The sequence below is a fragment of the Hyperoodon ampullatus genome, assembly GCF_949752795.1.
Source record: "Hyperoodon ampullatus genome assembly, chromosome: 1".
Lineage (NCBI taxonomy): Eukaryota > Metazoa > Chordata > Mammalia > Artiodactyla > Ziphiidae > Hyperoodon > Hyperoodon ampullatus.
The window spans coordinates 84,888,226-84,916,004 of NC_136914.1; the positions used below are offsets into that span (position 1 = coordinate 84,888,226).

General features: G+C 40.5%; 1 protein-coding gene across 10 annotated transcripts in view; it reads left to right on the forward strand.

The window, feature by feature from the left end:
* LIMCH1 (LIM and calponin homology domains 1) overlaps positions 1–27,779 on the forward strand; it is a 344,011-nt gene that overhangs the window by 308,601 nt on the left and 7,631 nt on the right. For 3 of the 10 annotated variants that reach the window (XM_079701059.1, XM_079701062.1, XM_079701063.1), the window contains 9 exons: positions 4,579–4,619; positions 15,170–15,250; positions 18,172–18,264; positions 19,145–19,249; positions 21,229–21,356; positions 23,470–23,591; positions 23,845–23,968; positions 25,997–26,074; positions 27,468–27,576. In XM_079701059.1, coding sequence (XP_079557185.1) covers positions 4,579–4,619; positions 15,170–15,250; positions 18,172–18,264; positions 19,145–19,249; positions 21,229–21,356; positions 23,470–23,591; positions 23,845–23,968; positions 25,997–26,074; positions 27,468–27,576 — 881 coding nt within the window. Of the gene's footprint in view, positions 1–3,803; positions 3,879–4,578; positions 4,620–15,169; positions 15,251–18,171; positions 18,265–19,144; positions 19,250–21,228; positions 21,357–23,469; positions 23,592–23,844; positions 23,969–25,996; positions 26,084–27,467; positions 27,577–27,779 lie in introns of all 10 variants that reach the window. The other 7 variants (XM_079701065.1, XM_079701067.1, XM_079701061.1 and 4 more) reach the window with 6 other exon arrangements.

Here is a 27,779-nt window from a genome sequence, read left to right on the forward strand (position 1 = left end):
GTGGCGCTGTGGTTGAAAGTCTGCCTGCCGATGCAGGGGACACAGGTTCGTGCCCTGGTCTGGGAGGATCCCACATGCCGCGGAGCGGCTGGGCCCGTGGTCCATGGCTGCTGGGCCTGTGCGTCCGGAGCCTGTGCTCCACAACGGGAGAGGCCACAACAGTGAGAGGCCCGCATACCACAAAAAAAAAAAAAAAAAAAAAATTACAAAATAAAAAATCAATAACTTTAATAGTTTATGATCTTAATATTATATCAAGTTCATTAACTGTTAATTGCCTAGTCTTCCTAAAATATTCATTTAATTTGACAGTGATTTTGGAAGAAAGTCAGATTTTCTTGCCCAATAATAGTTCCTGGCTGTGCATGATGATTACCAAGAAACATTCATGATCATAGATTAAATGTGTTACTCATAGCCAAAAACTTTAATCTTTCCAAAAATTCTTTACAGTTAGAATATATAGTTATATGGAACACATATATATAGGCTGAGGATAAACCTTAATATATTTCATATGTCTGATACATTTTATTTTATTTTTTTAACATCTTTATTGGAGTATAATTGCTTTACAATGGTGTGTTAGTTTCTGCTGCATAACAAAGTGAATCAGCTATACATATACATATATCCCCATATCCCCTCCCTCTTGCGTCTCCCTCCCACCCTCCCTATCCCACCCCTCTAGGTGGTCACAAAGCACCGAGCTGATCTCCCTGTGCTATGCAGTTGCTTCCCACTAGCTAGCTATTTTACATGTGGTAGTGTATCTATGTCCATGCCACTCTCTCACTTTGTCCCATGTTTGATACATTTTAACATGTTTGGTATAATTTAGGGAGGGATGGCCTCAAAAAATATGGGCGTTTAGGGCCTCTGAAGGTCTTAAAATGGCAATGGCCACTGCAAACTCCCCAAGTACCTTTAGGCCATGTATAGGTTGTGAATTCACCCCTTCACTCTTTAAGAGCCCAACTTGAATCCCTTTATCTTGGTAAGAACCCCAGGCGCCCACAACCACCAGAAAGGAGCCTGAGGGCTGTGAACAGTAGGGGGATGGGTCCTGAGGATTCCATGATCCATAGGGACTATGCTTCACAAGAGACAGACCACTGGGCTTTACTGGTGTGAGTTCTCTCTCTTTACTGATGTGATGTGAAAACGGCAAGGGTTCAGGAGGCAAGAACTATAAGGTTTCTTGTTTTTCTTTTTTAATGTGCTTTCCCCAGTACACTTTATAGATCTATCAGTCCAGGCAAAGAGAGGATGTACAGGGTCATTGTGGCTGGGGACTTGCTACTTTTCTTTTCAAGGATGGGCAGCTCTTTGGCAGAATGCTATTTGGCTTCCATTAGTCTTTGTTGACGGCTGGAAGATAAGTTGGGCTCTATCTACATAACAGGAAGTACTCGGGAGGGAATTAATTGGTACCTGTACTGATGATCACTAGCTTCTTAATGTGGAAACAAGTTCAATACTGTCTTCAAAGCATTTGATTTAAATTCGTCAGCCCTACTGTCCTGATGGGAAGTGACAAAAGTAAATTCTCCTAACTGGGTCAGCAATTGGTCACATTTAGATTTTAATTCTGCCCTATTTCTAGCACTTTTTAATTGTGTATATAAGTAATATAGAGAGGAAATAGATATTTTAAGCCATATTAATTAGTTTTATTGTCTTAGATATTTTTACATCTAATTATCTGTTGTAAGGCATTTCGATTTTGTAAAATGTGCTGTTGAATTAAGGGACTTTACTTCATGCTTTATCTAAGGTAAATGAAAAATAAAATTCAGTGGCACTAGAGCATTTCCAAAATCATTCTTCAGGATGGGATTATATTTGTCATACACCTGTTCCATACTCTTGTCTGGTTCATGGAAGCTGTAATTACAGCTGCAGGCTCTGGAGACAGAAGGCCCGGCTTCAAATTCTGGCTCTTCGAGTTCTAATCTGTATGATCGTACCCACCAAGCTCTCTCTAATCTCTGTCACCTGTAAACTGGAAATAATAACAGTACCAACCTCATAGGGTTGTTGGAAGAATTAAATGAGATAAACCAAAAAAAAAAAAAAAAGCATTTAGCTCAACATCTGACCTAGAATAAGCACTACAGTATAATCTAGTAGCTGCAGAATAGCTGCAGTAGGAGTAGAAGTATAAAGCAAGGTGCCAGGCAGGAATAAAGCATTCTTAAATGCTCTCCTTAAAATAGGAGTGTTTATATTGTAGAGACATAGCAGTAATTTTCAAACCTGAGATGTGGCAGGGTCTCCTACAGGATTAATTAAAACACCGCTCTCTGGACCCCACCCATACAGCGTCTGATTGTGTAGGTCTGGGCTGGGGCCACAGTATTTACATTTCTAACAAGTTCCCAAAGGTGATGCTGATGCTACAGATCCAGGGACCACACTCTGGAAACCACTGGCTTGAAGTATGTGTTTAAATTGTGTACCAAAAACATCACTGGTAGATGTAAAAATAACATTAATACTTGTTTGGAGTGTATAAAGTTCCTATCTTTCAAGAAGCAAAAGGCCTCTAATAAATGTAGTCTTAAAAGACATGATTTGTCTTTAATTGGGGGTTGGCGGGGGAGTATAGGGCTTTGTCCAGCTATAAAAAGTCAACATAGGGGCTTTCCTGGTGGCGCAGTGGTTGGGAGTCCGCCTGCCGATGCAGGGGACACGGGTTTATGCCCCGGTCCAGGAAGATCCCACATGCCGCGGAGCGGCTGGGCCCATGAGCCATGGCCGCTGAGCCTGCGCGTCTGGAGCCTGTGCTCCGCAACGGGAGAGCCCACAACAGTGAGAGGCCCGCGTACTGAAAAAAAAAAAAAAAAAAAAAAAAGTCAGCATACATTTAAGTGACTAGTCAGAGGCTGCACATCAAGTCCAAAGAAGCTGTAGGGCCAGGATCAGGAATCCTGGAGCCATACCTAACATTCTCTCCCCAGGACAGTGATGATGCCACCATCTCCACCAAGTGGTCTATTTCTCGACTGCTCAGACAGGCTACTGCAGATGTGCTGGGGGCCCTAGTGATGCTCCACAGATTTCCCTTAAACATACACATGTGCATAAATAGTCTTTAAATACTCTGAAAACATTCATAAAATAACATTTAAAGAGGACAGATTTTCTTTTCTCAACTGTCTCCCAATGGTAGAAAGATATCTTGAATTGATGTTTCAGGAAAATATGTGCACATTTTAAAAACCGATGTCTTTACTTGCATTGAGAATGATGACAGATGAGCATAGCATTTAGGTTAAGGATGCAAATGCCTGCCTTCAGCTTCTGTCTGCTTGATGCCACCCCATTACAGATACACACATACACATCTTTTTACTACACACGTATATAACTGCCACCACAGACTTCCATAATAACATTTATAAAGTGTGTAAGAATAATTGAACTCATCTCTGCTGTCTTTTATACTTTTCTAGTGCTTTCCAAAAGCAATGTAAACTGTGCATTTTGCCCGTACATCACACATCATCCCATCATTTTTGAGATTCAGCATCTTAACAATATCACCTTTAAGTATGAGCTCCTAAACTCCCACCCAACACCAAACAATAGCATAAACTGGTCCATCTATGGACTTTTGACCACATCTTCGGGTTTTGTGTGCATTTTATTGAGATATTTTGTACTTTGGATTCTTTCACTCTCAATCCTTGTTCTGATGACAGCCGAACCTCCATTAGTACTTGGGAGTGTGGTTCTATTCAAGTCTCAGCCCTGTTTTCATGGTTTTTCTATTTGTTCTGTTCTGCCATCTGATCTAGAGTCGCCTGGCACTGCCAGCGTTCTGCTGAGAGTTCAGAACTCTTGGCGACGTTCCCAGTTTTTCTCCCAGTCAGGTAAAATGCATACTGGGGAGCTCTATTTCTTTTTTGCAAAATCCATGTTGTGGGCAACCAATTATATCTGGTACTTTTCTTCATTTCTGATTCCAGGGGCACACAGTTAGCAAAGAGCTGGTTCATTGATATCAGTACCAGTTATCAGTACTAAAATTGGGGGAAATTCGCAGAATTTTACTTTGATTTTGAAAATCCAAAGAAATAATATTCACCTCTTTCTTTATGGTCTTCTTCTTCTTTTTTTTTTTTTTTTTTTTAAAACAAAGATTAGAAGCATTTACCTGGAACTGGTAACGGTCCTCTTGTTAACTGTGTCACCTTCTCTACTTCCTGGATGACATCTGGCCTCTCTCTGTGTGATCCTTCTCTGTGTCAGACAGTGAGGGAACTGGTCAGTCAAGCCAGAGTGCAAGGTGCCTTAAAACGAGCACTCATAGGAATAGATTTCGCTTCCTATAATCTAGTACCTGGTGCTAGTTGATGGGATCAATCATATTACACTGGTCATAACTTCTCTTGGTGATGGGTACAAGCTGCTTCAGGGGTCTGCTTTATCATGATTTTCTAATGCTCTTGGCTAACCAAAAAAAGTTGGTTTGAAGCTGACATAGGAACCACACTCCACTGAGACGATCAAAAAAGAAAGACAATTAGAAGCTACTCACATTGTGATCTGTTTTCCTTTCTTTCTATACAGTGGATTCTCCAAGCAGTGAAAAGTCACCTGTAACTACACCTGTAAGTAATTCCTACTGAGAAATAAGATCATGCATTTAGTGTGATTTTAATTTATAAGGTTTTTGATTCACTTAAAGGGGATTCAATCAAAAACGGTCTCCAAACTTTTGATTGTAAAAGAACATTTTTGTCACATATAATGCTGTCAGTTGAATTATGGAGAAAGAGATAGATTATCATTTTGCACAGTTGTTATCATGCCTGGAAGCAAAATGATGAGTCAGGAAAGTAAAATCTAAAAGAAACAACCAAAATGAATGTGACATAAGGAATTAGTAATAAAATATGCAACTTCTGTAGGCATTCAAAATCAGCTTTTTAAATGAAGACAATACTTTAACACAGTGTATCATCAGCAGACAGGGCCCAGCCTGGACTTTCCCTGGGAGACCCATGCTGTCTGGGTTATATTCCTTCTCACAATCAGTATCTTGAATAATATATATTTTTTAACATCTTTATTGGAGTATAACTGCTTTACAATGGTGTGTTAGTTTCTGCTGCATAACAAAGTGAATCAGCTATACGTATATACATATCCCCATATCTCTTCCTTTTGGCGTCTCCCTCCTACCCTCCCTATCCCACCCCTCTAGGCAGTCACAAAGCACCGAGCTGATCTCCCTGTGCTATGCAGCTGCTTCCCACTAGCTATCTGTTTTACATTTGGTAGTGTATATATGTCCATGCCACTCTCTCACTTCGTCCCAGCTTACCCTTCCCCCTCCCCGTGTCCTCAAGTCCATTCTCTCCATCTGTGTCTTTATTCCTGTCCTGCCCCGAGGTTCTTCAGAACCTTTTTTTTTTTTTTAGATTCCATATATATGTGTTAGAATACAGTATTTGTTTTTCTCTTTCTGACTTACTTCACTCTGTATGACAGACTCTAGGTCTATCCACCTCACTACAAATAACTCAATTTCATTTCTTTTTATGGCTGAGTAATATTCCATTGTATATATGTGCCACATCTTCTTTATCCATTCATCTGTCAGTGGACACTTAGGTTGCTTCCATGTCCTGGTTATTGTAAATAGAGCTGCAATGAACATTGTGGTACATGACTCTTTTTGAATTATGGTTTTCTCAGGGTATATGCCCAGTAGTGGGATTGCTGGGTCATATGGTAGTTCTATTTTTCGTTTTTTGAGAAACCTCCGTACAGTTCTCCATAGTGGCTGTATCAATTTACATTCCCACCAGCAGTGCAAGAGGGTTCCCTTTTCTCCACACCCTCTCCAGCATTTATTGTTTGTAGATTTTTTGATGATGGCCATTCTGACTGGTGTGAGATGATACCTCATTGTAGTTTTGATTTGCATTTCTCTAATGATTAATGATGTTAAGCATCCTTTCATGTGTTTGTTGGCAGTCTGTATATCTTCTTTGGAGAAATGTCTATTTAGGTCTTCTGCCCATTTTTGGATTGGGTTGTTTGTTTTTTTGATATTGAGCTGCTTGTATATTTTGGAGATTAATCCTTTGTCAGTTGGTTCGTTTGCAAATGTTTTCTCCCATTCTGAGGGTTGTTTTTTCGCCTTGTTTATGGTTTCCTTTGCTGTGCAAAAGCTTTTAAGTTTCATTAGGTCCCACTTGTTTATTTTTCTTTTTATTTCCATTTCTCTAGGAGGTGGGTCAAAAAGGATCTAGCTGTGATTTATGTCATGGAGCGTTCTGCCTATGTTTTCCTCTAAGAGTTTTATAGTGTCTGACCTTACATTTAGGTCCTTAATCCATTTTGAGTTTATTTATGTGTATGGTGTTAAGGAGTGTTCTAATTTCATTCTTTTACATGTAGCTGTCCAGTTTTCCCAGCACCACTTATTGAAGAGGCTGTCTTTTCTCCCTTGTATATTCTTGCCTCCTTTATCAAAGATAAGGTGACCATATGTGCGTGGGTTTATCTCTGGACTTTCTATCCCGTTCCATTGATCTATATTTCTGTTTTTGTGCCAGTACCATACTGTCTTGATTACTGTAGCTTTGTAGTACAGTCTGAAGTCAGGGAGCCTGATTCCTCCAGCTCTATTTTTCTTTCTCAAGATTGCTTTGGCTATTCGGGGTCTTTTGTGTTTCCATACAAATTGTGCAATTTTTTGTTCTAGTTCTATGAAAAATGCCATTGGTAGTTTGAGAAGGATTGCACTGAATCTGTAGATTGCTTTGGGTAGGATAGTCATTTTCACAATGTTGATTCTTCCAATCCAAGAACATGGTATATCTCTCCATCTGTCTGTAACATCTTTAATTTCTTTCATCAGTGTCTTATAGTTTTCTGCATACAGGTCTTTTGTCTCCTTAGGTAGGTTTATACCTAGGTATTTTATTCTTTTTGTTACAGTGGTAAATGGGAGTGTTTCCTTAATTTCTCTTTCAGATTTTTCATCATTAGTGTATAGGAATGCAAGAGATTTCTGTGCATTAATTTTGTATCCTGCTACTTTACCAAATTCATTGATTAGCTCTAGTAGTTTTCTGGTAGCATCTTTAGGATTCTCTATGTATAGTATCATGTCATCTGCAAACAGTGACAGTTTTACTTCTTCTTTTGTGATTTGTATTCCTTTTATTTCTTTTTCTTCTCTGATTGCTGTGGCTAAAACTTCCAAAACTATGTTGAAAAATAGTGGTGAGAGTGGACAACCTTATCTTGTTCCTGATCTTAGTGGAAATGGTTTCAGTTTTTCACCATTGAGAATGATGTTGGCTGTGGGTTTGTCATATATAGCCTTTATTATGTTGAGGTCAGTTCCCTCTATGTCTACTTTCTGGAGGGTTTTTATCATAAATGGGTGTTGAATTTTGTCAAAAGCTTTTTCTGCATCTATTGACATGATCATGTGGTTTTTCTCCTTCAGTTTGTTAATACGGTTTATCACATTGATTGATTTGCGTATATTGAAGAAACCTTGCATTCCTGGGATAAACCCCAGTTGATCATGTTGTATGATCCTTTTCATGTGCTGTTGGATTCTGTTTGCTAGTATTTTGTTGAGGATCTTTGCATCTCTGTTCATCAATGATATTGGCCTGTAGTTTTCATTGTTTGTGGCATCTTTGTCTGGTTTTGGTATCAGGGTGATGGTGGCCTTGTAGAATGAGTTTGGGAGTGTTCCTCCCTCTGCTATATTTTGGAAGAGTTTGAGAAGGATGGGTGTTAGCTCTTCTCTACATGTTTGATAGAATTTGCCTGTGAAGCCATCTGGTCCTGGGCTTTTGTTTGTTGGAAGATTTTTAATCACAGTCTCAATTTCAGTCCTTGTGATTGGTCTGTTTATATTTTCTGTTTCTTCCTGGTTCAGTCTCAGAAGGTTGTGCTTTTCTAAGAATTTGTCCATTTCTTCCAGGTTGTCCATTTTATTGGCATAGAGTTGCTTGTAGTAATCTGTCATGATCCTTGTATTTCTGCAGTGTCAGTTGTTACTTCTCCTTTTTCATTTGTAATTCTATTGATTTGAGTCTTCTCCCTTTTTTTCTTGATGAGTCTGGCTAATGGTTTATCAATTTTGTTTATCTTCTCAAAGAACCAGCTTTTAGTTTTATTGATCTTTGCTATCATTTCCTTCATTTCTTTTTCATTTATTTCTGATCTGATCTTTATGATTTCTTTCCTTCTGCTAACTTTGACGTTTTTTGTTCTTCTTTCTCTAATTGCTTTAGGAGTAAGGTTAGGTTGTTTATTTGAGATGTTCTTGTTTCTTGAGGTAGGATTGTATTGCTATAAACTTCCCTCTTAGAACTGCTTTTGCTGCATGCCATAGGTTTTGGGTCGTCGTATTTTCATTTTCATTTCTTTCTAGGTATTTTTTTGTTTCCTCTTTGATTTCTTCAGTGGTCTCTTGGTTATTTAATAGTGTATTGTTTAGCCTGCATGTGCTTGTGTTTTTTACAGATTTTTTCCTGTAATTGATATCTAGTCTCATAGCGTTGTGGTCAGAAAAGATACTTGATACGATTTCAATTTTCTTAAATTTACCAAGGCTTGATTTGTGACCCAAGGTATGATCTATCCTGGAAAACGTTCCATGAACTCTTGAGAAGAAAGTGTAATATCCTGTTTTTGGATGGAATGTCCTATAAATATCAATTAAGTCCATCTTGTTTAATGTATCATTTAAAGCTTGTGTTTCCTTATTTATTTTCATTTTGGATGATCTGTCCATAGGTGAAAGTGGGGTGTTAAAATCCCCTACTATTATTGTGTTACTGACGATTTCCCCTTTTACGACTGTTAGCATTTGCCTTATGTATTGAAGTGCTCCTATGTTGGGTGCATAAATATTTACAATTGTTATATCTTCTTCTTGGATTGATCCTTTGATCATTGTGTAGTGTCCTTCTTTGTCTCTTGTAATAGTCTTTATTTTAAAGTCTATTTTGTCTGATATGAGAATTGCTACTCCAGCTTTCTTTTGATTTCCATTTGCATGGAATATCGTTTTCCATCCTCTCACTTTCAGTCTGTATGTGTCCGTACGTCTGAAGTGGGTCTCTTGTAGACAGCATATGTATGGGTCTTATTCTTGTATCCTTTCAACCAATCTGTGTCTTTTGGTTGGAGCATTTAATCCATTTACATTTAAGGTAGTTATCGATATGTATGTTCCTTTTACCATTTTCTTAACTGTTTTGAGTTTGTTATTGTAGGTCTTTTCCTTCTCTTGTGTTTCCTGCCTAGAGAAGTTCCTTTAGCATTTGCTGTAGAGCTGGTTTGGTGGTGCTGAATTCCCTTAGCTTTTGCTTGTCTGTAAAGCTTTTAATTTCTCCACTGAATCTGAATGAGATCCTTGCTGGGTAGAATAATCTTGGTTGTAGGTTTTTCCCTTTCATCGCTTTAAATATGTCTTGCCACTCCCTTCTGGTTTGCAAAGTTTCTGCTGAAAGATCACCTGTTAACTTTATTGGGATTCCCTTGTATGTTATTTGTTGCTTTTCCCTTGCTGCTTTTAATATTTTTTCTTTGAAGTTAATTTTTGATAGTTTGATTAACATGTGTCTTGGCGTGTTTCTCCTTGGATTTATCCTGTATGGGACTCTCTGTGCTTCCTGGACTTGATTGACTATTTCCTTTCCCATGTTAGGGAAGTTTTCAACTATAATCTCTTCAAATATTTTCTCAGACCCTTTCTTTTTCTCTTCTTCTTCTGGGACCCCTATAATTCGAATGTTGGTGTGTTTAATGTTGTCCCAGAGGTCTCTGAGACTGTCCTCAACTCTTTTCATTCTTTTTTCTTTATTCTGCTCTGAGGTAGTTATTTCCACTGTTCTGTCTTCCAGGTCACTTATCTATTCTTCTGCCTCAGTTATTCTGCTATTGATTCCTTCTAGAGAATTTTTAATTTCATTTATTTTGTTGTTCATCATTGTTTGTTCGCTCTTTAGTTCTTCTAGTTCCTTGTTAAATGTTTCTTGTATTTTCTCCATTGTATTTCCAAGATTTGGGATCATGTTTACTATCATTACTCTGAATTCTTTTTCAGGTAGACTACCTATTTCCTCTTCATGTGTTTGGTCTGGTGGGTTTTTACCTTGCTCCTTCATCTGCTGTGTATTTCTCTGTCTTCTCATTTTGCTTAACTTACTGTGTTTGGGGTCTCCGTTTCGCAGGCTGCAAGTTCATAGTTCCCGTTGTTTTTGGTGTCTGCCCCCAGTGGGTAAGCTTGGCTCAGTGGGTTGTGTAGGCTTCCTCGTGGTGGGTCCTGGTGCCTGTGTTCTGGTGGATGAGGCTGGGTCTTGTCTTTCTGGTGGACAGGACCAAGTCCAGTGGTGTGTTTTGGGGTGTCTGTGAACTTATTATGATTTTAGGCAACCTCTTTGCTAATGGGTGGGTTTGTGTTCCCGTCTTGCTAGTTGTTTGGCATGGGGTGCCCAGCACTCTAGCTTGCTGGTCGTTGAGTGGAGCTGGGTCTTAGCACTGAGATGGAGATCTCTGGGAGAGCTTTTGCCGTTTGATATTACATGGGGCTGAGAGGTCTCTGGTGGACCAATGTCCTGAACTCGGCTCTCCCACCTCAGAGGCTCAGGCCTGACACATGGCCAGAGCACCAAGACCTGTTTTTTAGGAATTCTGGGGTATTTTGTTCTTTGTTTTCTTTCTTTCAGGTATTTTTTTTCTTACTTATTTTCAGTGAAATTTCCAGGAATGAAACAATAAGCAGGTGAATGGTCTCCAATTCAAAGCCAGGCATTTGTCAAGCTCTTGCTAGTTCTTGTTTCCCTGGTTTCCCTGAAAGGGAGAACCAGGAGGTGGTGCCAGGCTCTGTCCCTACTGCTTCCCCGTGCAGACCGGTGCTCACATGTCCTCTCACTGCCTCTGCTCTTGGAGGGGCAGCCTGTGAACACACATCCCAGTCTGGGGCATGTAGGGCTGTGGTACTGACCGTCTGTGTATTTCTCTCTCTGTCCCCTCTGCCACAGATCGGCTGCTTCACCCTCTTCTGACAGCCTCAAATGCTTCCCTTCCAGTTATGAAGGGATCTTTATAGTCCTTTCTGGTGTCCAAGGTCTTCTGCTAGTTTTCAGCTGGTGTTCTGTGAGAACTGTTGCATCTATAGATGTATTCCTATGTGGAGAGAGATGAACTCCACGTCCACCTACTCCTCTGCCATCTTGAATATCAGTATCTTGAATAATATTAACTGTACATTTAGTTTTCAATTCTTTATTTAGATGAAATAAAGAGAGCACTTGCTAATTAAAATGTCAAGACCCATGACACTGTAGAAATTCCTTGCTGCTGAATTATACCTGGACATTCTTTATTTATTTATTTATTTTTGCAGTAGGCAGGCCTCTCACTGCTGTGGCCTCTCCCCTTGCGGAGCACAGGCTCCGGGGCACAGGCTCAGTGGCCATGGCTCACGGGCCTAGCCGCTCTGCGGCATGTGGGATCTTCCCAGACCGGGGCACGAACCTGTGTCCCCTGCATCGGCAGGCGGACTCTCAACCACTGCGCCACCAGGGAAGCCCTATACCTGGACATTCTTCATAGACCTGACTCTTCTCTGAACTGAGTATTTCCAATGCTGGGCCTGGAATACTCACCCTCTGAAATTTGAATTGGTTTGGAGCCTTCCTCTATGGCACAATCAACTGTAGCATTTCCTGAGGCCCCCAGGTGTAGCTGCATAATCACTGCTGCACCTTTGATTACAGATTTACTAACCATATGACCCTGAAGGTGCTGTATAACTTCTCTGAACCTTGTTTTCCTTGGTAGTACAGTGAGATAATAACACTTTCAGAGTGTTGTGGGCTTTATTTGAAATAATTACACAGAAGCCTGTAGCACAGTGCCCAATACATGAACGAATCCTCCCCAGTGGCTAATCCAAGAGGCCCACCATAGCCAACACCAATTCTTATCTATAGGTAAATTGTCTCACTTTGGGAATTCCTAAGTACCTGTGCAGAATGGAGAAGGGACCCATCACCCATCACAACCCCTCCCCAATATCTCCAGCCACGTTCCAGAACTACCAACCATTTGTGGAGGCTCAGTCTTAAGCCAGTACTGGGAATCCTGAGTTTGTTGGGAAGCTGAGTACATCCACAGAGGATGGGACCCCCAGAAGGACCCCAAGGCTGGCATTCATGGCACAGATCTGAAGAGTAGTATAACATAACCCATTGAGTTCCATTTTAAATGACATGGGAACAACCATGTCAAATTGTTCTAGTCCCTCCTGGCAGGGATGGAGAGGAAGGACGTCCTACAGAGATACATTCTTATTTCTGTGTATGGAAAATAGAATAAGAAAGAGAGAAATTACTGACCCATATAGGTGAATTCTTGAAAATACCCACCTAAATTTGATGTTCTTTTGATGATAAATAGCTCTTCATAGAATGGAAAATTAAAAGAAATTGGAAAATAAGAGAAGGTTGAGGGGAAGTAAGCATTCGATTAGTCTGAACTCAATAGACTCGGGGCAGTTTTGCTCAGACGTGAAGTGGCCCAAAGCTATAGGGTCTACGAAGGGGAGAGAAGAGGATGCATTACCCAGCATGAAGTTATTCCATTTATTTATTCAACGAACATTTCCTGAAGACCTAAAAATTCAAGGTCTTGAGATACTTAGGCAGGATAAAGGGCCCTCTTTGCCCTCAAGGAACCCCTAGGCCAGGGAAAGATCCAGATCTGTAAACAGATAAATTATAGAACAAAGTGTGACAAACGCTCTGCATTCTTTCTCTGGAAACTTTTCTATCTCTGTTATGGTAATTATCCCACTGTCTCCTGGGGATCGTTTATATATGGGTCACTCCCTCACAAGCCCACCCCCATCCCCACTCTCAGCTGTAAGCTCCATGAGGCTGGGGCTCTTGGCCGCCTGCTATGCCACCTGGTCATAAGTAAGTGCTCAGCAAATAGTCACTGAAAAAGGAGCATGACCACTTCTCTTGCCCTCCTGTTTATCACAATGGTCTCTTCCTCTTTATCTTCCTCTGAAAATGCTCATTGTTTTTCTTTCTTGCTTTCTAACAAATATTCCATATTGTCTTCTGTGCTCAATCCCCATATCCCACACTTCTCCCTCCTGTTTCTGCTTACTCCTGACTTATTCTTGCCATTACAACCTAGGGAAACCTGAAAATTAACTAAATAATTTCTAATTGTTGCTCTTATTTTCCTGCTGTTGGAGTTTCCCCATTGGGCTCCCTATAGCTTTATTCACATTACCACACCCTTTTCCTCAAAAGTCAAAGAAGAGCCATGCCCCTGAGAGAGGGTCTGAACATTTAAACTGCTTCCAAGTGTTAGGAAAATGCCAAGTGGAGCCAACATCCAACTCCATTAATTCCAGGAGAATTTTCAACCTGGGATCCATATTTAGATGACATTTTATGGTCATCCAAGGAAATGTGGGAAACTCTGGATTTTATACAATAAAATAGTTTTTCTCCTGCATAACTTGTCAGAGGCTTTCATATGCAGATATGCAGTATGAATCCCAAGAGTGGCATATAGGAAATACATTTCCCTCCCTGATTTGGCCACCTTTCTCTGACTTTTTGTGACCATCCCTACCATTTTCAGGAACCACAGCAAGAGTATCCACCGAGGCCCACATTTCACATGTCTAAATACATTAAAGCTATAGATATTTATAATGTTAAAAATTGAGCAACAGCCATGGCCTGGCTCGTATTCTCAGCCCGGAGACTTCCCTGGATGGGCCAGCCATTGTGCACCTGAGTGGTAGCCTGGATTACTGGGGGCAGGGCAGGGGAGGTGGGCTGGCCCAGCTATCTTGGGCAGTAGCTAGACCCATCTAAACCTTGGATGGGACTGACTCTGTCCAGCTTCGCAGGCAGCCAGAGTAGGTAGAGTCTGCCTGCCCCGCACCCTGCCCCAGACTCTCCCCCTCCTCCCTAATTCCTTCACCCTCACCCTGCTCTTTCCCTCAGGATTCCCAGACCGTTCTAAGTGCCTCCCAAAACTGTCCCATCAGAACAGAGAGAAGGGAAGAAGCACAGTTATCGGGGAGCCTGGATTGCCTCAGCACCTACTCTGGGTGACAAGGGAGGCCAACTTTAAACACATCAGCCTCCCCACTTTTGCTGGTTTCCCAGGGACTAGCTATGATTTCTCTTCCCCCTCAGACCCTCTCAATCCCATTCATATTCCGAGGCCTGGGTGCCCACTTTGGTTCATGCATCCTTCTCCCATTATTCCCATTTATTTACTTGGTTCTCAAAATCACAAAAACCTTTTTTAAAAGACCAAAAACACCAAAGTCTGTGGGTTTGAATGTTTGTTTTGTGGGCCCTGATCAGGGACTCCCCTTGCCTGGATCTCTGGTGATGCTGGCGAACACTGGTGAGTTAAATGATCCCACTTTAGAGAAAACTGGGATGGAAAAGCAATAATAGCAGTATAAAAGATGAGTTCTGTAGCACAGCAAACACCACTTCTCACAAAATGCAGTTCTGCTGAAATAAACATTCCTATTTGCTTGGACCCAGGATCAATATGCAGAATGAGTATCTTATGCTTAGGAGCGTGAATACATTTAAGAAATCACTTCTAAGAGAAACAAAGCAAAAGCCTTCCCATGCCAGTGGCTAATTACTTCGCGTTTTCATTAGCTCCGGAAAAGGTTCACAGAATCATACCAGCATATTGGAAGTAAACCAAAGAGGGACTAAGATTAAAAAGTGGTTTCTGGGGCTTCCCTGGTGGCGCAGTGGTTTAGAGTCCGCCTGCCGATGCAGGGGACGTGGGTTCGTGCCCCGGTCCGGGAGGATCCCGCGTGCCGCGGAGCGGCTGGGTCCGTGAGCCATGGCCGCTGGGCCTGCGCGTCCGGAGCCTGTGCTCCGCAGCGGGAGAGGCCACAGCAGTGAGAGACTCGCGTACTGCAAAAAAAAAAAAAAAAAAAAAGAAAAAAAAGTGGTTTCTGCCAACAAAGAGCACCTTTAGATACGGGAAGGTTTCTGCTTCTGTGTGTCCATCTGGGTGTCAAACCATGAGCTAATTGTGCCCCTTGGCCTGGCCTGGCCTTGATGACATGGCTCAGTTCTGATCATGGGTTTTATATTCTAAACAGTTGAAGTTGTGGGCATGGGACCCAGAAGAGGAACGCAGGCGACAGGAAAAATGGCAACAGGAGCAGGAACGTTTGCTCCAGGTAGGACTGGGTTTGCTGCTTTTTATTTTTTTCTTCTTTTTGGTGATGCTCTCTTAATTTCTGCTGTATTAAATAGATGTTTAGGGCCTCCCTGGTGGCGCAGTGGTTGAGAGTCCGCCTGCCGATGCAGGGGACATGGGTTCGTGCCCCAGTCCGGGAAGATCCCACATGCCGTGGAGCGGCTGGGCCCGTGAGCCATGGCTGCTGAGCCTGCGCGTCCGGAGCCTGTGCTCCACAACGGGAGAGGCCACAACAGTGAGAGGCCCGCATACTGCAAAATAAATAAATAAATAAATAAATTAAATAAATAGATGTTTAGCCCAGGGAATACATGGAATCAGCTTCTTCTCAGAAGTCGTTGAGTCTAAGTCTGTTCATTTTGTGTCCATGAGACAGAATGCTCTGAGTCTAATTCCTCCCACCAGAGGTTACACTGATGAACATAAGGAGAAAGCATTTCACTTAGAAAAAAAATCCAAGTATTGATTAAGGGCCAGTCCACCCACTCATCACCCTGTTCGCTGCCAATCAAATTCCAGTCCAACTAGGAGTGGGAAGGAATTATCAGAAAGTTATTTATAGCCTACATGAGAAATAAAAGTTGACCTGGGTCTTCTTCCTTAAGTAGAAATGTTTGCTCCATCTTTGAGCAAAAGCTCCTAATTTTCAATTCTAGAAAAATTCTGGGAGTTAACTTATCATGCTCCTACTTGTTTCATCCCAGTTTTGTGGAGCAACAGAGCTTCAAAAAATAATCTAGTAACCTTAGAAACTAACCTATGCTGAGCATTTAGGGTGTGCCAGAACTGGCATATTTGTAGGTGCTTGACATATTTTACCTAACTTCATTCTCATAAAACTCATCAAAGTATGTCTTATTGATCTCAGTTTTCAATTGAAGAAATTAAGGCTCAAAATAAGTTAAATAATTGCCCAAGGTCATACCTCTAACAAATGTTGAGCCTCGTTTCAAATCCAAGCTTGGGTGACTCTAAAACTCATGTTTTTTCCCCTATACTCCCAATGGTATTGATTTTACCAAAAGTCATAAAGAAAAAGAATGTTAAATCTCATTTATTTTTGTGACTTTCTGCTGATGTGTAGAAAGCAATGCTTAATGCAAGTTTATTTTACTTTTTTTTCTTATCTTTTTGTTCTAATCCTTTGGCTTAATTCCCAGGGGTGGGGAGCAAGAGTCAGCTAGATAGTTAATTAATTGTAGTGTGGCTCTAGGTCTGCCTGTTAAGTTTGACACTTTTCAAAATTACATAGGAGTAAACCTTCAATACCAAAATCTAGTTCTTAGTAAGAACTAGGTTCAGCAAAGTCCCAGAGCTGTTGGGACATTTAGGTCCATTGGCAGACCCCAGACCAGCCCTGGTCATCTGCTATTCTCTTGGAAGTCAGATGCCCATTCCACCAGGAGTCAGAAATTCCACAGAGTAAAGAAGACAGCCTGTGTTTCCCATGGTAGTGCTGTGTCTGTTATACTTTGAAAGGTGGCCGTGGTTTTAGGTGTGGATGGGGGCTTAGGGGCAAGGTGTTTATGGGGAAGGAAGGGTGTCTGTGTGTGTGTGTGTGTGTGTGTGTGTGTGTGTGTCTGTGGACAGATATACCATATCTTTGGCCCCTGTATCATCAGTTCATCGTCTTGGTGAGGGAAACATTTGATATAAGCTCCTAGAACCAATAAATGTAAGAAGCTTTGCTTGTTTTTCATCTTCTGTAAAGTTTTAAGGTCTGTTTCCTCTATTCTGAAGACCCTTGGAGTCCCTCTCTAAAACTTTACAATATTAGGTTTTATAACAAAATTTTTAGCCAAAGTTTAAAAGCCTACCATGGGTTGACCAACAGTGGTTTGGCCAGAGCATTAATAGGAACATTAGGCTCCAGACAATCCCATAAAGCCCTTTTGCTCCTAAGATAATAACATAACAAGTAATACCTGGAGGAATTCTCGGTGCCTTCCCCAAGAAGATGGAAGCACAGACTCATGTTAGCCTCAGAGAGAAGACTGACAGTAATCAGCCTAAAATATTTGACTGTGCATAGTATACTCCAGCAATTCCTTTGTCTCTGTCATGTCAGGGATGCCATTCTCAAGGCATCCAGGGGTGTCAGTTCGCATCTTAAGCATTTGTTTTAATTTCCATGTATTCATTTCTTCTAGTCAGCTGTCAGGGACTCCAGTCACATTTTTAAAGCTCTCCTTATCCTATTCAGAGCATTTTTATTTTTTTCTCTGGAAGTGGTGACTAGTGTCCTATGTTTTTCTGAAAACAATAATAACAGTTCTGATATCAAAGCCTTCTAATGGGCTGTTTAAAAGCTACTCTTAATTCAGGAGGAATTAAAGTTAGGAAGATTCCATTTTAGTAGAATGGCCACAAGCAAAGAGTAATTCAGCCACTCAGCTAATTATCGTTTTGTCCACTTTGGACCTTTCTCCATCATCTATCTTGTAAACCTGCAAGGTTTTTTTTTTAAAATCTTTTATTAAACTGTCCCAGCAGCAACGTATTTCTATTAGTGGAATGGCAAAACTCATCTCTGAAGGGCCCAGTAAAAGCAAACTATTGGTTTAACCTACCTCTAAGGACAAAACCCAAGTTAAGAAAGAGTTTAGAATCTTTCCATCTTTTCTCTTTCCATAAGCAAATGCCTACTCATATATCTGAAGAACAATTCTATGAAACACCCACAGCAGAAAAGATTGTTCTCTGTCGGATTTTTATGTCCCTAACATGTCTGAGTACCACAAAATGGTATTCCCCTTTTGGTGCATGAATGGGTTAGCTTCAGAACGTTACAGCAAGAAGAGAGTCTTGCAACACATTGTACGTGATGGTTTAGTGGGGGGAAAAGTCCCAATGATGTATGCACTGGTCCATTCAGAACAATCTATGGAAATTCCATAACAGGAGAGATACCAGAAGGAGCAGGACAAGCTGAAGGAAGAGTGGGAAAAGGCCCAAAAGGAGGTGGAAGAGGAAGAACGCAGATACTATGAAGAGGTAGGAAATTCCCCGGAAGGAATTTGACCCTGAAGCCCTGATTCCTCAAAGTCTATCAGCACTTTCTCTGTCTGTGCTGTGTGTACCCATGGGGCATGTCTGATTCTCTTTACTCACAACAGAGCCCTATCAACCTTTTAAAAGAGTCCTATCCTATAGGCTGTAAAAGACTACTACTCTTCCAAGTTTAGCTTGTGGTAAGGGTGTGTTGAGTCATGGTCAAGGGGGAGAATAGAGTTGTATCTCTTCTTAGTCACAAAGGTCAGATTCTTGATTTGTCTTAGATGACATGAAAGTATCAGTTTGTTTATTTGTGTGTTTGTTTGAGGCGAGCATGTTTGGTAGTAGTGAATTAATATTAATTTTTATGAGGATAATTTTGATATCAAGGCTAAGTGAATCCTTACTACTACATTCACTGTATGGTACTAAAGAGATTTAGAAGGGAGGAGAATTTTGTTTCATTTGTTTCATTTTTTAGATGAACAAACCAGACCACGTTCGAGAATTTGAAACTACACTTTATGTATATTATCCAAAATCTGTTTATGATTAATATTGTTGTGAATTTTTTCTTCAACAATAATTTTTGTGCATAATACTTTCCCTAATAGCATTTCTAATTTGGCCTCTTGAATCACACTAACTAATTAACTTGCAAAGACTCTGTTTTTCTAAATTAAATGCTAATTTCTAAATCATTGCCCATAGAGCATGTTATCTGATTTACATGCTTTTTAAAAGTAAGACCTTTTTTTATGCCGTGCTTGTTTATACATAATTCTGATGTTTGTCCCTAAATTTCTTTAATGACACTTCTCTCTTGACAAATATGATTTATCCTTTCTCTCCCTTTCATTAATTCCTGTCCTTCCCCTAGGAGCGCAAAATAATTGAGGACACTGTGGTTCCATTTACTATTTCTTCAAGTTCTGCAGACCAGCTGTCTACATCCTCCTCTGTGACTGAAGGCAGTGGGACAATGGTAAGACCATAGATTAAAAGGAATTCATGAAATAAGAAAACTAAAATAGAAGTACTAAACCACAAGGCCAAGTTTTCCACCAGTTTGAAGCCAAGACTAGCTGTTTCTCTAGAATCATGTCAGCTACTACGTGGCCATTGTACCCCTTCATACTGTCATTGCCGTGGTGAAACCCTAGAGTCAATCCCTGAGAGCAGTAAATGTATTACTAGGGCCAGCCCTGCCCCCACAGGCTGGAAACCAAAGTCTCTGCACTGGTTGGCAAGACCCTGGTTAGTGATGCCATGTGCTGGAATGTCTTTCTAACTGCCCATCATTCATTCATTCAGCAGACATATGTTTCTCTCTGCCAGACCATACGTCTCTTTGCACTGGATGTTAGCAGTAGGATGCCAACAATACACTCTCACCAGCCTCCATGAAAGTTTCTTCTGAATCACTCTTAAAATTCCACATGAATTGGGCTTCCCTGGTGGTGCAGTGGTTGAGAGTCTGCCTGCTGATGCAGGGGACACGGGTTTGTGCCCCGGTCCGGGAAGATCCCACATGCCGTGGAGCGGCTGGGCCCGTGAGCCATGGCCGCTGAGCCTGCACGTCTGGAGCCTGTGCTCTGCAAGGGGAGAGGCCACAACAGTGAGAGGCCTGCGTACCACAAAAAAAAAAAAAAAAAAAAAAAATTCCACATGAATATATATATATATATATATATATATATATATATATATATATATATATATATGTGTGTGTGTGTGTGTGTCTTCAAGGTCTGGAGAGAGTCCAGAAAGGTTGGTCAACCTCCATATCCCCCAAATAAGGTCATGGAGGTAGTGGACAGAGGTCATACCAACACCTGGATAGTCCATAATCTGCATTTTAGTTTTTGATGGTATAATAACAGAATAAATTCATTTTGCAATAAACATATCACTTGGGTATATGTCATATTAGTCATTTCTGTAGTCAATATAAGCTGCAATACACTGAAATTTTTAAATTATCCAATTTTAACTTAATACAAATGAAGATTGTACAAAAATAATTCACCAAATTTGATATTGCATGGTCACTCAGGAAGCTCAGATTATTGCTTATCTTTGCTATTATATACAAAGATTATCACAAAAGCCAAATCTTTCATGTCTCTTTCATATATTACGATGATAATTATGAAAGATTTTCTAGACTCTAAAATAAGTTATTTATGTATCATCATCAAAGGAATTCTACACTGTCCAACAATTTTTCAATATTTACCAGCCATTTTCAAATATCAAAATTGGAAGTGTATTGTTTTTTATTTTTTTTAACATCTTTATTGGAGTATAATTGCTTTACAATGGTGTGTTAGTTTCTGCTTGGTTTTTTTTTTTTTTTTTGCGGTACGCGGGCCTCTCACCGTTGTGGCCTCTCCCGTTGCGGAGCACAGGCTCTGGACGCACAGGCTCAGCGGCCATGGCTCACGGGCCCAGCCGCTCCGCGGCATGTGGGATCTTCCCAGACCAGGGCACGAACCCGTGTCCCCTGCATCGGCAGGCGGACTCTCAACCACTGCGCCACCAGGGAAGCCCTCTGCTTGTTTTTTACTTAAATTTTTAAAATTTAAATTAAAGACTAAAAATGTTTTAATTTTTTTATACGATTTTTAAAGGTTACACTACATAATCTGCATTTTGAAATAACCCATGGGCACTCAAATGCCACTTGTCTTGAAATAAACAATCCTATGACTTTGTTTTATTTTGAAAGATGGGTTTTCTAGCCAGTTCCCTTTTATGATAACTTCTGAGAGAGATCCAGGTTACATGTTCATTTCAAATCATTGGAAATCAGTTACTATGAAGACTGTTAATTTGAAGACTGTTCTTTAAATTGTAGTCAATGTGATTGAGAAAATGCTTCAGATATTCCATGGCCAGACATGAGTATTGTCCAGTGTGTTTAAAAATTATATTCAAGATTATCCTTGTTTTCCCCATTAGAATAAGATGGACTTGGAAAACTGTCGAGAGGAAGAACAAAAGACAAGACAGAAGAAACCATTCCAGGGGGATAACAGTGGCTCATTGCTTAAGACTAAGGAAGGTGATCCACTGGAGGAAAAGGGCAGGTATGAGCCGTTCCAGGCTGTCCATCCATATGCGCAAAGCCGGGCTGCGCCCCTTCACTCCCAGGAAGGGCACCCATCACTAATGCAAATCATATTCAGCTTTGGAATTATCATTCCAATAATACATTATACATATATTATTGCTTGAAGACATTCTAATGGCTCTAAAGTCAGTGTCCTTATACTATTGAATATAAATAGCCTTATTTTTAAATAGGTGAAACCTGTTTTTAAATGAGGGGAGACAGTATAGATCACCAAAGGAGCATGTTGTCAATTCAAAGTCCCAAACCTAAATACCACTCACCTGAAATGGTTAATGTGTCTGGAGGGATAGAGTTTAAAATGGGGCTGTGGTGTGGTTATAGAGAACAGTCTGGTGGTTGCCAAGGGGGAGGGGGTTGGGGGAGGGATGGAGTGGGAAGCTGGGGTTAGCAGATGTAAGCTATTATATATAGAATGGATGAACAACAAGGTCCTACTGTACAGCACAGAGAACCTATGATAAACCATAATGGAAAAGAATATTTTAAAAAAGAATGTATATGTGTGTGTGTGTGTGTGTGTATATATATATACATATACATATATATATATAAAACTGAACCACTTTGCTGTAAAACAGAAATTAACACAGCATTGTGAATCAACTATACTTAAATTTTAAAAAATATTAAAACTAAAGAAAAAGAAAGAAAAAAAATATTGTATCAATACTGATTCATTAACTGTAACCAAAGTACCATACTCACAGAAAACAACAGGGGAAACTGTGTGCAGGGTAGATGGGAAGTCTCTGTACTATCTTTGCAATTTTTTTAAATAACTCTAAGACTGGTCCACAGAAATAAAGTTTATTTAAAGGAAGAAAAAAAAAATGAGGCCGTGGTGTCCTACTCACTGTGGTTTTACTATGGACCTGAACTTTGCCATTAGTATCCTCTGACCTGTGAGAAGCCATGTTTACTCTGGGTGATAATATAAAGGATAGCCAACAAACCCCTTGGTCATGGGTAATCCCCCTACCCCATGGGTTCCAGTATGTTCCATGCGAGATCAGAACAGGATACCCAGAAACTCCTGGAGCATTCAGAGCTACCTCAGACTGGAGCAGAATCTGGTTGTAGGTACGGACTGTAGTGAGTTTATTGATGGGACCCCATGCCTGACCTAAAAGGGACCTGCAGAAACCCCAGAGGCTGGCAGTGCTCTGCCACCAGCAAGTTCTTTATGATACAAATGTTGGCCTCTGGGGCTCCGATATATCAGATAGATGTTGGAAAGTGTGCATGCATGTGTGTGTGCGCATACACACTTGGGTACACACACAGCGCCCTCAGAGGGACCCAAAGACACAAAAGGCTATCTAAGTATCATTTTCAAAGACTGGCCAATTTGAAAGGTTGGCTGGGAGCTGAGCTCTTCTGATGGGATTTGCACTGAGAATTCTCCTATGCTCATCAGCTAGGAGACTCAGTGAATTGTAAGATATTAGAGCTTGGGACCCATGTCCAGAGCCTGCAGAGCCCTTGGAACAGCACATCTGTTTCCAGTTAGCACTATTTAAAGAGACTTTCCAGTTTTTGAAATGAAAGCCACTAGTCAGGAATATTTGAAGGATGCTAATAAGCATTTTCCATGAATTACTGCTCGTTCTCCAGACAGTCCCTGTTGTTGCCAGAAACCTTTAAAAAATCTCCTCTGTCTCTCCTTTCTTTGCACATAGAAGCTACTAAAGGGCCAGTGAATTACCATAGGCTGCCGAAGCCCCATGTGGCTCAAATATTTTCCACAATAAGTCCTCTCTTGTGAAAATTTGGGAGATTGCATTTAGCTCTGGCACCCCTTGAAATGATTAGAATGAAGAATTTTGTGGACAAGGAGGTAGAGAGGGCATCAGAAATGATGGTTTGTTAAACTGCTGGATAATGAAAATGCGTAGCATTTTACAGTATTCTAAATCCATTTTAAATCTAGTTTAAAATAAAAAGAATAAATATTTATTTAGCCCCATTTCTTTTTTCGTATATTAATCGGTCCTGAGGGATAAGATCGATAATTTTAGTTCAGTTGCTTTTATTCCTGTTCTGAAATATATTTGTTATTTTAACAGCCTAACTCAAGGAGTCTTGACTCATTCTGAGAACCCTGCATTGAAAGGAATCTATCAGGACCTCCAGCTGGATACAGAAGCTGGGGCCTCACCCTGTGGGATAAACCCACAGCTAGCTCAGGGTAAGAATGGAGAAAACCAAACCCCATGTTTCAATTATTGTAAGACCCCTTCCCCACCCCATTGTCCAGACAGATATGACCTCTGCTGGCTGCAAGCTTATCTTCCAGCTTATGCTAAATAGCACGGTCCGGAGGCTCCATGAAATCACTGTGAGACCTCAGCAGGCATTAGCACTTTAAAGAAATGTGATTACTAAGCACTAAGGTGGCAGCTTTACTGAGCACTAAGTGTATGTTCTTTACTTGGCCTCAGATCCATCCCGGAATCAGCAGGTATCAAACCCACCAATGCACATTTTAGAAGATGTGAAGCCAAAAACCCTCCCATTGGACAAAAACATTAATCATCAGATTGAGTCTCCAAGTGAAAGGCGGAAGTGAGTAACCAAATAAGATGGGTGTGGAATTTCTTTTCTTTTTTTTTAATTGACTAAGGGGGAAAAGTGAAAAAGTGTGAGATGGCTGGATGTTAGCAGCATTTTTGTGCTTTCTGTCCATTGACTGTCATTGACAAGGTAACAAATATTTATGGAAGTTTGGAACAATCTTGCTGGCAAGTAAATATTTAGTCTGAATTTGGCAACTTAAAAGAGACAAAGTAATGTTTTTAACCCACAAATCTAAACATTGGAAAGACTGTGCAGGTCTGTTGTATTAGCAATTTATTTAAGTGAGTTAAATTGTCTCAGAGCCTATGGACAAATGTTCTTTCAAGGAAAAAATGTTTCCTCTCCTCATCATTCTCTCCCCTTAACTAACTACCCCAGGCTCTATTCTAATTTAGTAACAATTGTATTTTTTATAGTAATAATAGTTTGCATCATTTTTGAAACATGTCAATATAATAGGCACTGTGTTGAAAGGTTTACATATATCTTTCTCCTCTTCTTTTCATATATTAACTCACTGAACTCTCCCAATAACATTATTGTGTTATTGTTCCCATTTTACAGGTGAGGAAATTGAGGCTCAGAGAAATTAAATAACTTATCCAAAGTACTTGTCTGGATGAGTGGTAGAGGGATTCAGAATGAACCCACAGTTCCATGATAAGATCATACTTGAGCCAGAGGTTCCTTGTAATCAGTTTTAAAAAGATAATATTCATTATACTTTAACCAATAATTCTACCTGGAGCCAGACCACCTGGATTCAAAATATTGACTCTGACACTTACCTGCATGGAACTTTGAGCAAGATACTTAATCTTTCTCTGTTCCAGTTTCTTCGTGTATAAAATGGGAATAATAGTAGTGCCTACTTCATAGGGTTTTGTGCCTGGCAAGTAGTAAGTACTATACATTGTAGGCAGTGGTGTTGATAATGACAGCGATGGTGATGATGATGATGATGATGATAGCTTGTTTTATAAGTTCATCCTTTTATCTTATTTTTCTTGTTACATTTTTTATCAATACACTTTTGAACCATTTTCCCCTTTTCTCTTATGTCTATCCAATTTCATTTCTCTATGTCTAGATGACATGCAGAATTAATAGAAGGTAAAATCACATAGAAGGAGTCGTTATTTTTATTGATTATTGTGGTGATTTTCCATCATTTTTCAAGGTGATGGTCCTTATACTTTAGGATATTCCATGAAAAGCTGATATTTTGGAGAAGACAAGCTCTGTCTGAGGAGGGAGGTTTGGGGGGTCAGGGGCTCAGGGAGTTATTCTGAAAGCAGTTACAAGACAGATGGCCTCATGCTCTGTTCATGTCTATGCTGGCATTTCTCTTTTCCTTGTTCTTTTCTGTCCCTTTCTTTACCAATGAAATTAACTTTTAAAATCAAGAGCCCAGAACTGACAGCTTAATCACAGGCAGGTCTCATGTGTAACCAACAGCACCTGTAAAACCATTCTGGGGGCTTCTGGCTGGGAACCATTCTGCTTTGTAGATGCCCAATGACATAGCAGTCATTAGGCGTTTTGAACATCATCCCTAATCACGTAACAAATTTATGAATAGGGGTGGAAGGCACCTCACTGAAAGATACCTCCATTAAGCGCTGCCCTTTATTTCTGGGCTCTCTTTAAGAACTTTTCCCTACACCCCCATTCATCTCTCCCCTCCCACCCCATCCATAATTTTTATATCTAACTTGGAATGCAACTTTAACTAGCAAAGAGCCTGACCAAAATAAAGAATAGAGAACTATTCTGTCTTTCTGTTCAACAATGCCAGCCTGGTTTTGATATCATACATCCAATGTCTGTACAGTCTGCTAGATGGAAACTTTTTTGTCCTTTGTAAAAAAAAATGACCCCTAGGACACACTGTGGTCTTTTATTTGGTTGCCAAGGAAGTGGGGTGTTTTTTTTTCCTTGTCTAAAAAGCCTTTCCTTGTGGGATTGGACTTCTCTTTACTTGACATGATGTTTGGCTCCTTTCCCATGTTACAGGAAAAGCCCTCGAGAGAACTTCCAGGCTGGGCACTTGTCCCCCTGCTCCTCCACCCCTCCTGGCCAGTCACCAAACAGGTACAAGAGGTCAGCAAGCCTTTCTGAGGCTGCTTTGTTTTGGCTAGAGCCTGCAGAGCACAATCGCAACCAAATTAGTGCTTGCCAGAGGATTGTGAGGGATTTGTCCATCCATGTCTCTTCCTACACACACATAGGCAGGAGGAGAGAAAACATCCCCATCTGCCTAAAGATTTTATCAGCCCACAATCGAAAGAGCCAAGTGTGTGACGTTGGCGCGGCTGTGGCCATAGGGCTTTAATTACATTGTGCAGAACCTGCAATCTAATAAGAAAATCCACCAGACAATTGCCGGGCTCCTAAGTCGGCGCCTTTCCCTCCAAGACGGCTCGGACCTTCTAGGCGGGATCCGCTGATGGCTCTTACAGTGAACCAGGCAGGCGCTGAGAAATGAAACTTCATCCTCCCTTTTACTCTACTCGAGCTCTCTAATGATTGCTTCTGGACATTAATTAGGCCCCATGATATTCATAAAAGCTGCCTGAGCTCCCATTCCCTGGAGAGACAAATGACTGAGTACTCCAAGGTTTTCTTTGATTTCGAAATTTCATTTAACTACTGGATAAGAGGGAAATCCTAATAAATAGAGTTTGCTAAGGGCAACTCTTCCTTTTTTCTCTTGTCTTTCTGTTTCTTCTGTCCCTCTCTTTGCTTCCAAATGACGTTGCACATTTTAAAATTTCTTGTGTAATTCCAAGAGCTTTCCCGACAATCGGCATCATTGCAATCCGATCTTAGCTGTGGGAAAGCTGCCTTAGAGCACAGTCATCCTGTCTGAGCCAGGTGGAATGGAAACCCAATGTGAGTTCTTCATACCGGATCACAGAACTTGGTATCAGAGCAGGGATTTGATCCCACATCTGCCTGATACCTGTTAGGCTGTATCACAATTTCCTCTTTATTTTTAAACAACAACAACAACAAATTTTAATAAGGAAAAAGAAATGCCCTAGTGGGCCAATGAACCAGTTATAGAAAAATTTAACACAACATTAAAACCTTAATAAAGCTAAACTTGACTGTCTTTTAGGATGTGAGAAAACATATGATAAATACATTAAATCATTTCAAGGCATTTGATCACTGTGGTTGAACAGACTACAACGCAAACTTTTTATAATAACACACACCTACACGCACACACACACACACACAGAATTCCATTCCACAGTGGAGGCCTATTGTATTTAATCTATCAATTGTCTGCATCTTATACCTAATGCTTAATTCCTGCTCATTATCAGTTCAGTAATTGTTTCACTTACGGTATAAACATTTTAAAAACTCATGTTTTATTTATTTATTTATTTATTTGCATGAGGCTCCATATTAGTGTGTTTGACCAATGATTCTAAATGGAACATTTTATTATGACATATATTTTGCAACTTAGGTCTATAAGTGGGAAGAAGCTGTGTTCTTCGTGTGGGCTTCCGTTGGGTAAAGGAGCTGCAATGATCATCGAGACCCTCAATCTCTATTTTCACATCCAGTGCTTTAGGGTATGTATTCATCTCTCTTCTGCCTAAGTACAATCTCATAATGTCTTTTGGCCTCGTTCTGTGCTGAGTGACTACCTCCTGGAAATCCTGACAGCCTTTGCTTGTGAGAGCCTCCTGACTCTAGGTTGTACAGAAGTGTGCGTGGAGTCCATCCTTCAGGGTGAAACTCTCCTATCATGCATCCCTCTGGGATGTCGGGTTAG